The sequence below is a fragment of the Carassius carassius genome, chromosome 20 (genome assembly GCF_963082965.1).
Source record: "Carassius carassius chromosome 20, fCarCar2.1, whole genome shotgun sequence".
Lineage (NCBI taxonomy): Eukaryota > Metazoa > Chordata > Actinopteri > Cypriniformes > Cyprinidae > Carassius > Carassius carassius.
The window spans coordinates 9528534-9541705 of record NC_081774.1 but is presented as its reverse complement, the minus strand read 5'-3'; the positions used below and the strand labels follow the sequence as shown (position 1 = coordinate 9541705).

Genomic DNA, 13172 nt, shown 5'->3' with positions numbered 1-13172 from the left:
TTCATTTTAAATCGAAGAAATATACTAGCCTACTGTGTATTAAAATAATGAAGCATATTTTTTAATGGTGCATTACAGTCCTCCAGGGATGTGTCCGATTACAATATCAATGTTACAATACACTCCCGGAAGGAACGAAGGAGCCGCGGCTAAACAAAACTATCATTTATTAAATCCAACACACAGGGTGTCACAGTGTCTGGGTTGTGTTCCCTGGGTTTCCACTAGGTGTCCTCAGTTCCCACAGTGTTTATCATTTATCACTTCCTGTCTCCTTATTTGGTCACCTTCCTCCTTGTTTAGTTAATTGATTGTTCCCCACCTGTCTCCTGTTTCCCCATCATCCTTTTGTGTATTTATACCTGGTCTGTCTGAGTCTTAGTCACGGAGTCCTTGTTTAATGTTAAATGTTAATTCATGTCCGTCAATGCCTTGCCTTGCCTTGCCTTGCCTTGTTTATGTTATGTTTGGATTTACCGGTTTTGACCCTGCCTGGACTGTGTATTCTCTTTGGATTTCCCTTTATTAAAGACGTACTCGCAATTGGTTCTCTCTCCTGTGTTTTCCATAACACCGAACGTGACAGAAGGACTCCGTCACTACAAGAGCCAGCGGTATGTCGGCTTATGTCTCCTCCCCAGCCACAGTGCGGGAGAGGAGTGGATTTGAAGGAACTCGCCTGGTGGTTTTCCGGGGAACCAGAGGAGGTCGCCGAGGAGGGAGTGGTCGAGAGGATACTCAGCACCGCTCTCAACCAGGGCCGCCCTTCGACCCGGGGCTCGTGTGGGATGGATTAGAGCCACCGTCTCACCATGGCGGACGGAGAGGAGAGAGGAAGCGCACGTCCGCCACAGTGGCGTCACTGCCCATGATGGCCGCTAGTCCAGCGCCACGGGGCAGGATGGACGCCAACACAGCACCACAACCCAAGGCGATCACGAGTCCAGCGCCACGGTGCAAGATGGCCGCCAGCTCAGCGCCAACGCCCAAGAGGGCCGCTGACTCATTCTTGGACTATTTCGCTACGCTGTCCAAGATCCTAGAGATTCCCAAGACGGTTGACGTCATGGCTGCTGAGCCAGCGCCACAGCACAAGATGGCCGCCAGCCCAGAGCCACAGCACAAGATGGCCGCCAGCCCAGAGCCACAGCACAAGATGGCCGCCAGCCCAGAGCCACAGCACAAGATGGCCGCCAGCCCAGCGCCACAGCACAAGATGGCCGCCAGCCCAGCGCCACAGCACAAGATGGCCGCCAGCCCAGCGCCACAGCACAAGATGGCCGACTCAACGCCTGAGTCTCCAGACAAGGTGTCACCGACTCGCCAAGAGAGAGGGCGGAGGAGGAGGAGACAGGCGTCTACCGTTCCTCAAAGCCCAGAGGACGTTCCCGAGGCGGTGCCCGATGCTGTTCCGGAGACCGAGGCGGTGCCCGATGCTGTTCCGGAGGCCGAGGCGGTGCCCGATGCTGTTCCGGAGGCCGAGGCGGTGCCCGATGCGGTTCCGGAGGCCGAGGCGGTGCCCGATGCCGAGGCGGTGCCCGATGCTGTTCCGGAGGCCGAGGCGGTGCCCGATGCCGAGGTGGAGGCCATTCCCGATGCGGTGTCCGAGGCCGCTCCCGATGCGGTGCCCGAGGCCGCTCCCGAGGCCGTGACCGAGGCAGTGCCCGAGTCCGTTCCAGAGGCGGTGCCCGAAGCCGAGGCGTCTCAAGTCTCCACAGGCAGTCCAGAGTCGAGTCAGGTTCCAGTTGACCCTCCAGAGGCGAGTCAGGGGCCAGTGAACTCTCCAGAGTCGAGTCAGGTGCCAGTGACCTCTCCAGAGTCAGGGCCAGTCACCGTTGAACTTTCAGAGTTAAGTCAAGTCACTGGGTGGTCTGCTGCTCCGCCCTGTTGGACTCCGGCATCGACCACAGGGGCGTGGTGGTCATCTGCTCCACCCTGGAGGACTCTGGCCTTGACCACAAGGGTGTGGTGGTCTTCCGCTCCATCCTGGGGGGCTTCCGCTCTGACCACACGGACGTGGTGGTCTTCCGTTCCGCCCTGGGGGGCGTTTGCCCTGACTACACGGTTGTGGTGGTCTTCCGCTCCGCCCTGGAGGACTCTGGCCTTGACCACAAGGGTGTGGTGGTCTTCTGCTCCGCCCTGGGGGGCTTCATGTTGTTTTTTTTTTTCTCCTTTTGTTTTTGTGTTAATGTCGGTCCCTGTTCCTTTCTGTTAGTCTGGCCCTCCGTCCCTCCCCCTGAGCCTCCACCTGTCCGCCTCCCTCCTGGTCTCTGTTTTGTGTCTGTCTTGGAGCGTCTGGGAGCCGCTCCTTAGTAAGGGGGTACTGTCACAGTGTCTGGGTTGTGTTCCCTGGGTTTCCACTAGGTGTCCTCAGTTCCCACAGTGTTTATCATTTATCACTTCCTGTCTCCTTATTTGGTCACCTTCCTCCTTGTTTAGTTAATTGATTGTTCCCCACCTGTCTCCTGTTTCCCCATCATCCTTTTGTGTATTTATACCTGGTCTGTCTGAGTCTTAGTCACGGAGTCCTTGTTTAATGTTAAATGTTAATTCATGTCCGTCAATGCCTTGCCTTGCCTTGCCTTGTTTATGTTATGTTTGGATTTACCGGTTTTGACCCTGCCTGGACTGTGTATTCTCTTTGGATTTCCCTTTATTAAAGACGTACTCGCAATTGGTTCTCTCTCCTGTGTTTTCCATAACACCGAACGTGACACAGGGTAAATCCACACTTGGAAGGGAAGGAAGACACATGTACATAACTGGTAGAACTGACAATGGAGAAACGCACAGACTGGAACTAACTACATGACTTAACGAGGCAATTGGGTGGAACATAGGTGAACAGACTGACTAATTAAAAGACACAGAGGACAGGAACAGGAACGACCAAATAAGGACACATGAGGGAGTATATGGGGAGCAAAACACAACAAAGACAGTCCAATCCTGACAGTCAATGTCAGTGTTTTCAAATAATTTTCGTTAAAGCAAGATGGGTAATTTTTTTGCAATTCTACAAGAATGATTACAATCTACAAAATGATTAGTAAAGACTAAGCAGTTTGTTTTTGATTTATAATTTTTTTTCAATTAATGAAGCAGCTATAAATTCAAAATCATATTCTATATTATATTTGAATATATTATATATTCTAACGTAATTGTACAAAACTATCTATGAAAACTGTATAATACTGTGGTATTTTGTACATCCACTCAGTTTTATTTTAAATGGATATGTTCTTTCTAACATGACTTTAATGGACCATTATTAATATTAATGAGTCATCTCCATTACCTCACAACCAGCATGGCTTCTTGATCAGGTAAACCGTCCCATCCACTTTTAATGCAAAGTGCGATTAACGTTTAGCACATCTATTACTTTGCTTACTTTGCTTACTTTACTGCTTAAATCTTCTTCATTCTTCAAGTTGGCAACAGCTTTATTGATTTCTGTCTTAGAAAAGGCTCTTTGTAGCTTTTTGTAGCCTTGAGAAATTCCTCTTTTTAGTCACTTGGCTCCATCAGTGGAGCATAGACAGAGCTGCATCAAAACACGTAATGAAAAAAAAAATCCTGCAAAGTATTGTAATGCATAACCTTTTTTGCTGAATTAAGAAGTGTAGTTGTACTTGAACTATGCAGGTTATTTCAGGGCAGATGGGTGAGTAAATACGCTGAGCGAAATATCCAAAGACAATTTGTGCCACTTGTAATTCTCTTTGCATATTTTGGGGACTGGAGCATGAAAACAGTTTTATTAAGATACAAAGCTTTTAAGTATATCCAGCATGGGTACTTGTTATTTTGCAGACACTTTATTTAAAGTAAAACTATAATTGGAGGGACAGTCTGCCTGGAGCAGAGGCACTTAAACAAGCTGGTGTTAAGAGCCTTAGTCAGGGGCAGAGCGAGGTTAAGTGTCTCGATCAGGAGCACAACAGTGGTAGAGCAAGAGTGCTGTCACAGAACCTCTCCAGTGGGACACTCCTTTCTAGAAATAAACCAGTGACATTTGTTAGCAACCTGGATCTTGGTAGCATTAGACTGCAACTTCTTTCCCCATCTACTGTTAAATTATACCAATCCTATATTAATGGGCCATCATCTGAGGTAGCTCCAGACATCAAATAAAAAACCTTATTCATTTGATATCTGGAGCTAATTTAGATGATGACTCAATTAAGTTGGTTTGGTTATAACATTGACTTGTTAAACTGTACAAATGAACTGTTCAATTTTTATGAAAATTTTTCAAATGTGGGTTATAACTGTATCTAACAGCTGAAATGTGAAATGTTTGTTTTCCATTTTGACTAATTTTGCTGAAATGCATTTTGCTGATAATCCAAAGAATTATCTTTTGTAATGTGTGTGTGTGTGTGTGTGTGTGCGTGTATAACACACATACACACACGTATATTATATTATATTATATTATATCATATCATATCATATCATATCATATCATATCATATCATATCATATCATATCATATTATATTGCTACTAGGGATATGCCGGTATCTAATTTTCCTGTTGCGGTTAATTGATAATGCTTTTATCATGGTATACGTTTTCTTATAACAAAAATAACTAAATATTTAAAACAAAGCAATACAGAAAATATATAAAAGTTAAATGTTTTACACATTAAAGTGAAAAAAAGAAATATAAAAACCAATAGGTATCACTTTACAGCAAGACCTCATTAGTTAACCTTAGTTACCGTATTTTCCGGACTATAAGTCACACTTTTTTTCATAGTTTGGCTGGTCCTGCGACTTATAGTCAGGTGCGACTTATTTATCAAAATTTATTTGACATGAACCGAGAGAAATGAACCAAGAGAAATGAACCAATAGAAAACATTACCGTCTACAGCTGCGAGAGGGCGCTCTATGCTGCTCAGTGCTCCTGTAGTCTACACTGAGCAGTATAGAGCGTCCTCTCGCGGCTGTAGACGATAATGTTTTCTCTTGGTTCTTGGTTCTAAATACATGCAACTTATAGTCCAGTGCGACTTACATATGTTTTTTTCCTCATCATGACGTATTTTTGGACTGATGCGACTTATACTCAGGAGCGACTTATAGTCCAAAAACATTCAAGGCAAGGAAGTTTATTTATATAGCACATTTCATACACAATTTGTAATTCAAAAAGAAATAAATAAAAAAAAGTCATAAAGAAAAATAATCACAAAAATAAAAAGCAATTTACGAACTTGAAAATGAAAATGATTTAAAAATTGACTTAAAATGAATTTAAGACAGTTTAAAAATAGAAAATGATTTTACATAAGATACAGTGCAATACATAAAATATAGTGTAATCAGTTCGGACATCACATAGTGCTCATTCAATAAATGCACAACTAAACAATGAGCAATAGCTACATTTGCTATAGATTTTATTAATCTTTGTTAGCCATGTTAGCTCATTAAATAACACAGTTGCAACTTTAGATTTTAATAATGTGTTATTAAATATTGGAATACCTAAGATTAATGAATGTTCAGAATAATTTTTTCAATGGCAGTTTATGTTAACTAATGAAGCCATAATGTAAAGTGTGAATGAACAATAAAAGATCAAAACACTTTCAAAAAATATCTAAGGCATTTGTAGTCCAGATAAAAAAATAAAATAAAAATGAATGTTTGAAGATAAATAGCTTATTAAGTCTAAATATTTCAGTAGTTGGCTCTGTAATAAACACTATAGGGAAAACACAAATCTGAATGGTTATTTAAAAGCCCTTTCACACATACAGACTTTTCAGGAAAATTACCGGTAAATTGCCGTAAAGAGATCATGTGTGAACAGGATCTTTTCAAAAATCCCGGTAAATTCGTTCCAGCAATTTACCGGTATGAGAAGTTGTAACATTACCAGTAAATTGCCGGAATTCTGCTGTGTGTGAACGCAGAAGGAAAATTACCGGTATGAGCACGTACGAGTTCAGAACGCAGTGACGTAAGACGTCTACTACGCCAATCATAACAATGTGACGCATTCACGCACTGTTTAAGAAAATAAAATAAATGTCATCCAACTGAAGCGACAGTGAAATTAAAGCGCTTCTCCTTATCCGGGTGGATGAAGAAATTTGTCGTCATCTGAGAGAAACTGTTAGTGATGCAGTAAGGTATGATAAAATAACTGTTAACTGTCTCCGAGAGCAATGCATTAACAGGACAAAGTCAGGTCATCAATAAACTGAAAACACTGCGTCTTAATATCTAAAATAAATAAATAAATAAATAAACGACCATCACAAACAAAAAGTAGTAGTGGAAGTATTTCTTGTTCCTATTATGACTTTTGTCAATCTATTTGGGGGTCTTGCTACTCCACAAATCCTGTAGCTCTAAACCAGTGGATCTCAACCCGCGGTAGGCTACGTCATGAAATCACACGCGGCCCACCATGCCGAACACAGTAAAAAAAAATAATAATAATAACTTAAAGTTTTACAACTTATTTTAGTTTTTACATAGGTAAAAACACATAGGGTACAAACGAGAAGTCGGAGCAGTGGAGAAGAGAAGAGTTCTGGACATTCGGCATCAACTTTCGATTTGCCCCGCTACTCACATGAGGATTCAGGTCTTTTTTCCCAATTCTCCCAAAACAGCTTATACTGTTTCAGCTATTAAAATAGTTCAGTTTTGTATGTTTGGAGCAGTTTTTGATCGTTAAACAGGCTTATAAGTTTTGTTTTTAAAGCGGCCAGCACAGAGAAAGAGTTTACATAGCCTATGTTTGATCAGTTTAGCCTTCTCATATCATCACAAATTGTCTAAGATAAAATCTAAAGATATAAAACAGTTCAAGCATGTAACGATGTTTTAACGTTAAACCCAGATACATGTGCGCTATATCGAATATTTTGTGCGGAGAGTGCAAGATAAAGCACGCTTTTTTGGGACATATAGGTGCCAGTGCGATCATAATATAAAATAAAGAAATATAAAATAAAGAAAACAAACATGCTTTCTGCTGTCTCGTCTTGAACAGGAGAGCTTACAAAAAATAAATATATCTATAGAAAGCTTTAAATTACTACTTAACGAAATAATAAAAACAAACAAACAAACAAAAATCTCAATACAATTATAATCCGTATAGAAGGCGCATCTAATGAGGAGAACTTCATCCTTGGTACACAGACTCAGAAAACACTAGTTTATTAGTAAATAATTCAAATATATTTTTACTATTTCCCTGCTTTGCGACATCTTTTGAACTCAATTTGAATGCAGAACTGTTTATCTGCGCTGACAGACTATTTGATATGAATTTGCATCAGCATAGTCTACATTTGTGAACGCACCTTTTCTGCGATGTCTGCTCTCCACAACCCCCCCCCCATGTTCTTGTTGTTTATTCTTCATCTTTAATTTTTATTTAAAGGCAGTTTGATTTCATAGAATGACTTTAAATGTGAAACATCTGCACTGTAGCTGTAAAAAACATGGTTTATAAAAAGAAACAGCTTTTTGTTATGAAAACATGACACACTACACTTTTATTGTATTCTGTACAAATTCACAGCAAATAATCTTACACCCTATTCAGCAGTCTATTAACTAGAAACTCGTCTCTCCTGTCCAAATCCAAATCTGCTCCCAAGTTATGGCCATCTAGCCATCAATAATAAGTCAGCCAGTGTGGAAAAAAGTTCCTATCTAATGAATCTAATCTAAAGAAACTGTCACTGTCGGCAGGAAGATTTCACTGCCTCTGCAATTTTGCCTCTTCTTTGTTTTCAAGCTTGTTAAATTGAGAGCACAACAATCTATCAGCAGTTTCCTATCAACCCTATCTGCATGAATGATTTGTTTGGGGCATATTCATCTGTTGTTTAAGCAAAAACAAATCCATTTTTGTATGAACCTTAACTGCTATGCACTGGCAAACAGCTGTTTAGTTTGTTTATTGTATAAATCTGTTGCTGGGCAGACATGGATCCCTTTGTAGCACCCTTTCTTTTTTTTATTTGTATAATCTGTAAGAATCACCAGTAAGACTCTCGGCTTCAGGTTCATTTAGTTTAGCATCGGTGCAGGTGCCAGACAGCCGTCAAATCCCAATATCACTGTGGAGATTGGCTGATTGATCGAAGTGAGTCAAAGCGCAGAAGGTGAGAGAGGTTAAAGCACAATCATGATTGACGTGGAGGCAGCAGACGAAAAGGAGATAGAAGCAGAGGATAACATATTAAAACAATGCTGTGAAATGGAAAGGGACAGGCAGAGAGAGAGAGAGAGAGAGAGAGACAGGTGGTGAGTGGGAGGAGGTGACAAAAGAGAAAATATAACATGAACAGAAGAGCTTTTAGGAATCAGTAGGAATATTTGTTAAAGAATGAAGGCTTGTGTGAATAATCAGGAGGGAGAGGGAAGCAAGTTTGGAGGATCCTGCGAGGATACGCAACATTCAGTTATACTTCAGTAGGTGTGTTGACAAGACCCAGAGCGCCACTAATGTACTTGCATGTCACAGCATTTTTAGCGGACATAACACTCACAACGCATTACTCAGCAATTATCACAGTTGGGCTTCTATCACTTGGTTAATGTAATCCTCAGTTATCTTATCCATGTTTCACACAGTTCAGACTTTATCCATGGTTAGTAATTCATAGATTTCACACTGTGCGTTTGTTAATGCTGGGTTAAAGTTCTTATTTGCATATTCATGTGGTGATTAGCATTGATTGACAGGATGTGACCTGTTTTAATAACAGCTCGACTGTCTGTGGGAATGTCATTGTGTCATCGCTCTTGTCTTGTGTCTGCTGAAAATATACTAAAAGTTGGAAACTGAAGAAGTGACAATATTTTCACCTGCAGATTGATTATGACATTTGGATAAAAAAATAAAAAAGACTTATGTATGTATGAATCTTGAATGAATCACAGTGAGATCATTAGTATGAATTCAGAAAATAGTGTGAATTTCACTTCATGTGGACTTTAACACATTTGTCATCACTGTTTTCCTTAAATATGGATGCATGGATATTTTCTGCAGCTATACAAATCACATGAATATTTAATAAGGCAAATACTGAAGTGGTTTATGATTGGTTGCCTGTTGATAAACAACTCACCATGGCATCCTAGAATCACATTTGGCAACTCTTTGGGGTTAAACTTTGCAAATCAGTGCTTAACCACTTTCAAAATGACAAATGTTGCTTAACCCAGGGATACAACTGGCTTTTACCTGCTGTTTAAAAAGACATCAACCAAGAGTTAAATGTAGTGAAGAAGCCCTAGAGTGCATCCTTCTGTAGTTAAATCCACAGCATTTTTTATTTGTTGAATATCTGAAGCGTATTGCTCATAAAAATGGTTAATATAGCCAGGTATGGTCTGATTGGCTGGCTTTATGCAATTTCCATGGCTCTAACTCATAACACACTGCTTTTCGAGTCAAAATAGTTCTGTAGTCCACAATTCTTTGTTTTGCAATTATATATCCCACAGGGCATCTCTGTGCACATACACAACCCATCATGCAGTGTTATGCAGCTTTACCATTACCATCATTCAACTTACTGTTCATTATTCTTCATAAACACAACTCACACTGCAGTGCCTCATTCAACATCACACTTAAACTGTAAATTGCACTGGTCCTAATGTATTGGGGTAGAAACAGCTTCATTTCCAGGTAATTGCAAAAATCAACCTGTGAAATGATGCGTCACCAACTTGGAAGGAGCTTCTATCAAAGAAGTAGACGGCATGCTTGAATGCTTGAGAAGTCTGTCATTCATTTCAGCAAAAAATATACTCAAATGGTTTGTTTTTTTCCCCCCAGTCCTCAGTAAGGACATGCTTGAATAATTTTTACCAAAATCAATTTTTACGGATATTTGTCTTGTTTACTCAAAAACAAACATACACTTGAACTGGAAAACTTGAACTAGGTTTTGAAGTGTTGACACAGAAGGGAGGCTCAGAATGACGTGCTACACTACAGGTGATTTCAATAAAATGCATAGGTCACCCCAAAAACTGATATAAAATAAATTACTGGTTCTCAACCTTTTTGATTCCCAGGCTCCCCATCGTCAAAGACAATATTTGAATGTACTTCGTTTGGTAATTTTACTGTAATGAAAAAGTTGCTCATTGTAAAACATTTGTAATTATTTACAGAATCTTACTGTAACATACCTTACAGTTAAAACCTTCACTGTAACTTTTCAAATAGGCTTTGGCTTTTATTGGACAGGAGAGTGAGATATAAGACAGAAAACAACACGATTCGGATCCAGAGCGCCACTGTGTGCACTACCCACCAGGCCTCTGTCTTCAGTGAGCACAAATGAAATGCCATAACACAATTTTCCTATAAGCCTTCTGATGATACAGTACTTGCAACATCTTACAGAACAAGGAAATATCAGCCACCTTGGCTCATATTGAATTCTAATGTCTTGCGATTACTCATACGTTAATGAATCAGTGTGGCTGTGTGGTCTGCTACCTTGCCTTGTCTTTCCACTTTTAATTAACATACTGCAATGATTAAAGTTTTAACTTAATTATCTTTATCTTTTCTCCTAGGGCATCCAACCCTCTGTGGGAAACTGAGTGAAACGTTTTTGCCAGCACCAAAACACAGAAGCCCTGTGAGATACATAAAGTGAACACAAGTGACTTAATGCTTGCTCTGCGTAAACTGGATGAAGGCTGTGTAATGGAGGAATAAGTAAGGAAGACTGAACAGAGAAGAACGAAAGAATGAAGACAACTGGAAAGCGAACACGCCTTTTCATCAGTTGTTGTTTAAATTAATATATCACAAATGTACGACATGATTGACAGGAGGCTGCTCCTATTGGTGTCCCTGTGTTTTGTAGGCGGAGCCTGTGTCACTAAGATTGTTCGGAGAAGGGGAGTGAGCTCAATTCGCGCCCAGCATACAGGAAATGGAGCAACTGACCAATGGGATGCAAGTTTGGAGAGGAATGGCAATACAATGACAAGAATCAAAGAACTGATTGGTCCTGAGGAAGTTGAAGAGCAGATTACAGCTCATCAGAGCCATGGAGCTTCTCTTGTCTTCACCAAGGAAAACTTTGTTGGGTTTAATGCCAAACCACCTATACAAATAAACGAAGACTCTGACCACCAAGATTTAAAAGTACGAGCCCTAATTGATGACTCTAGAGACATTTTAGAGTTTAAAAGGGGCAGAAATAACACAAAGAAAGGTGGAAGAGTTGACAAATGGATCCCGATGCACCACAGAACTTCTGGCATGCACTTCAACAGAACCAGATTCAAAATCCCTTCAAGATCCAGAGCAAGTTCAAATTCTGCTGTTCACACTACGGTGGGTACAAAAGTAGTTACTTCAGATTCGCCTCGGAAATTGAACCTGACTGGAAGCTTATTAAAACTGATATCCAAAGAAAACCTTGTACGAATTGTGAATTCCCAGCTTCAGAGTGTTCCAGGTCTAAATATTCCAGGTAAAATGAGTCACAGCAGGAAAAGGGATTTGATCAACATGGATCACAGTCAAGTGGAATCATTTAAAATGAAAAAACAAGACCGAATTGGCACTCCTGAACTTTATAACCCAGATAACATGACTGCTGAGCTACATTCAAGTACTTTAACAAATACAAGCCTAAATCCGGATCAGACTGTTCACACTCTCTTTAAACAGTTTAGTGGATTCACTATGGATCTAGGTGAGGGGGACAGAAAAATGGAGGTGAGAGGTGCACCTGGCACTGCTTCATGGAAGTACAAACACTTCACTACTCACTTAGCATCAACTCCCCAAAGTGAGATCATGCCTGTCACAGAGACGAACCCCTTCGCTGGTCAGAGCGATATGGGCATATCACACACTCCGTCTCAGATTGACTGGGGACATCGGCCTGGGGCTTTCAGCTCACTGACTGAGAAGAGTCTTGACGTTAAAAGAGAATCAGATCAGAGTGTTCGTATGCCATTTGGTGCCACTCAGAATCCATTGATTAAAATTTCAGAACCCATTGACAGCAGTCACATCCTAAAACTCCCGCCAGATCCAGAATGGGGAAGGAAGGAGGTGGAGGAGAGCAGAGAGATGACTGTGGACTCTCGCCCTGGCAGAGATGGACGAGGACTTGTTTTCCAGGAAATGGATGAGGATGGAGATGAGGGACGGAATCAACAAATAGGGGAAATCTCTCGCTCCAGAAAACGACGAAGCTGGATCTGGAACCAGTTCTTTGTTATTGAGGAGTATGCTGGTCCAGAACCAGTGCTCATTGGAAGGGTAAGAACTTATGATCAAAAAACTGACTTTCACTGTAAGGGAAAAACTCATGGCTATCAACTTTTAATTGACATTAATTGACATTTGCATTTATCTAAATAACCACTTATTTCTAATTGAATAATGAGCTGAGTTTAATCACCTTGGCAGAGGAAAATCAAAGATCACTAACCAATATGACCCTCAACATAGTGAATTTGGGGGGGGGGGGGGTTCTCACACTGAGACTGAAAGACATCTCCCACAGAACATTGTGTCTGGATGTTTATCACATCAGTGATCTTAATGGCATTATTCACATGACTTGCAAGACTTATTCAAGACTTGCTGTCTTTGTCTTTTTGAATCTTGAGGAAGCCGAGCTCTGCAGGTCACAGAATAATGTTTCAATCATCCTCTTAATCAGCCATTGATTCTACTCTGTTAAAGCTACAGTATGTGCTGTGATGAACAATTGCTCTTCTCATCAGAAAAATAAGAGCCTGGTTGTGGAGGGGGGAAAAATAACTCTTCTGTGAGTCATACTCCATTGCTGACCCTGTTTGGAGGGTCAAAGTGTTTAATTGTGCCCATGACTTACAGTTCCAGTCAAAATTTAGACATACCTACAATTTTTTTTTAGCCTACGTATAAGAATATGAAATGTTAAACAGAACTACTGTATTTTATATTTTATTTTTTGTCACCGTTTACATTGATAACAACTTTGTGAACCTCTTAAATGTCACATTTATTTGTTTATTAATATATTTGACAGAAGTTCAGTGTAAAGTGTTCTCAACCCATCAATTTAATTAATTTTTTTAAAATATTTTATTTTATATATTATTATAATGTGTTTTAAATTAACATTTTAATTGAATACCT

The 13172-nt window shown here is 40.5% G+C and overlaps 1 protein-coding gene across 3 annotated transcripts in view; it reads left to right on the top strand.

Annotated features, from left to right (window-relative positions):
* LOC132096243 (uncharacterized) overlaps window positions 1-13172 on the top strand; it is a 147932-nt gene that overhangs the window by 51882 nt on the left and 82878 nt on the right. For all 3 annotated transcript variants that reach the window (XM_059501494.1, XM_059501493.1, XM_059501495.1), the window contains one exon: window positions 10595-12305. In XM_059501494.1, the coding sequence (XP_059357477.1) occupies window positions 10836-12305 (1470 nt within the window). In that variant the 5' untranslated portion in view covers window positions 10595-10835. The remainder of the gene's footprint in view (window positions 1-10594; window positions 12306-13172) is intronic.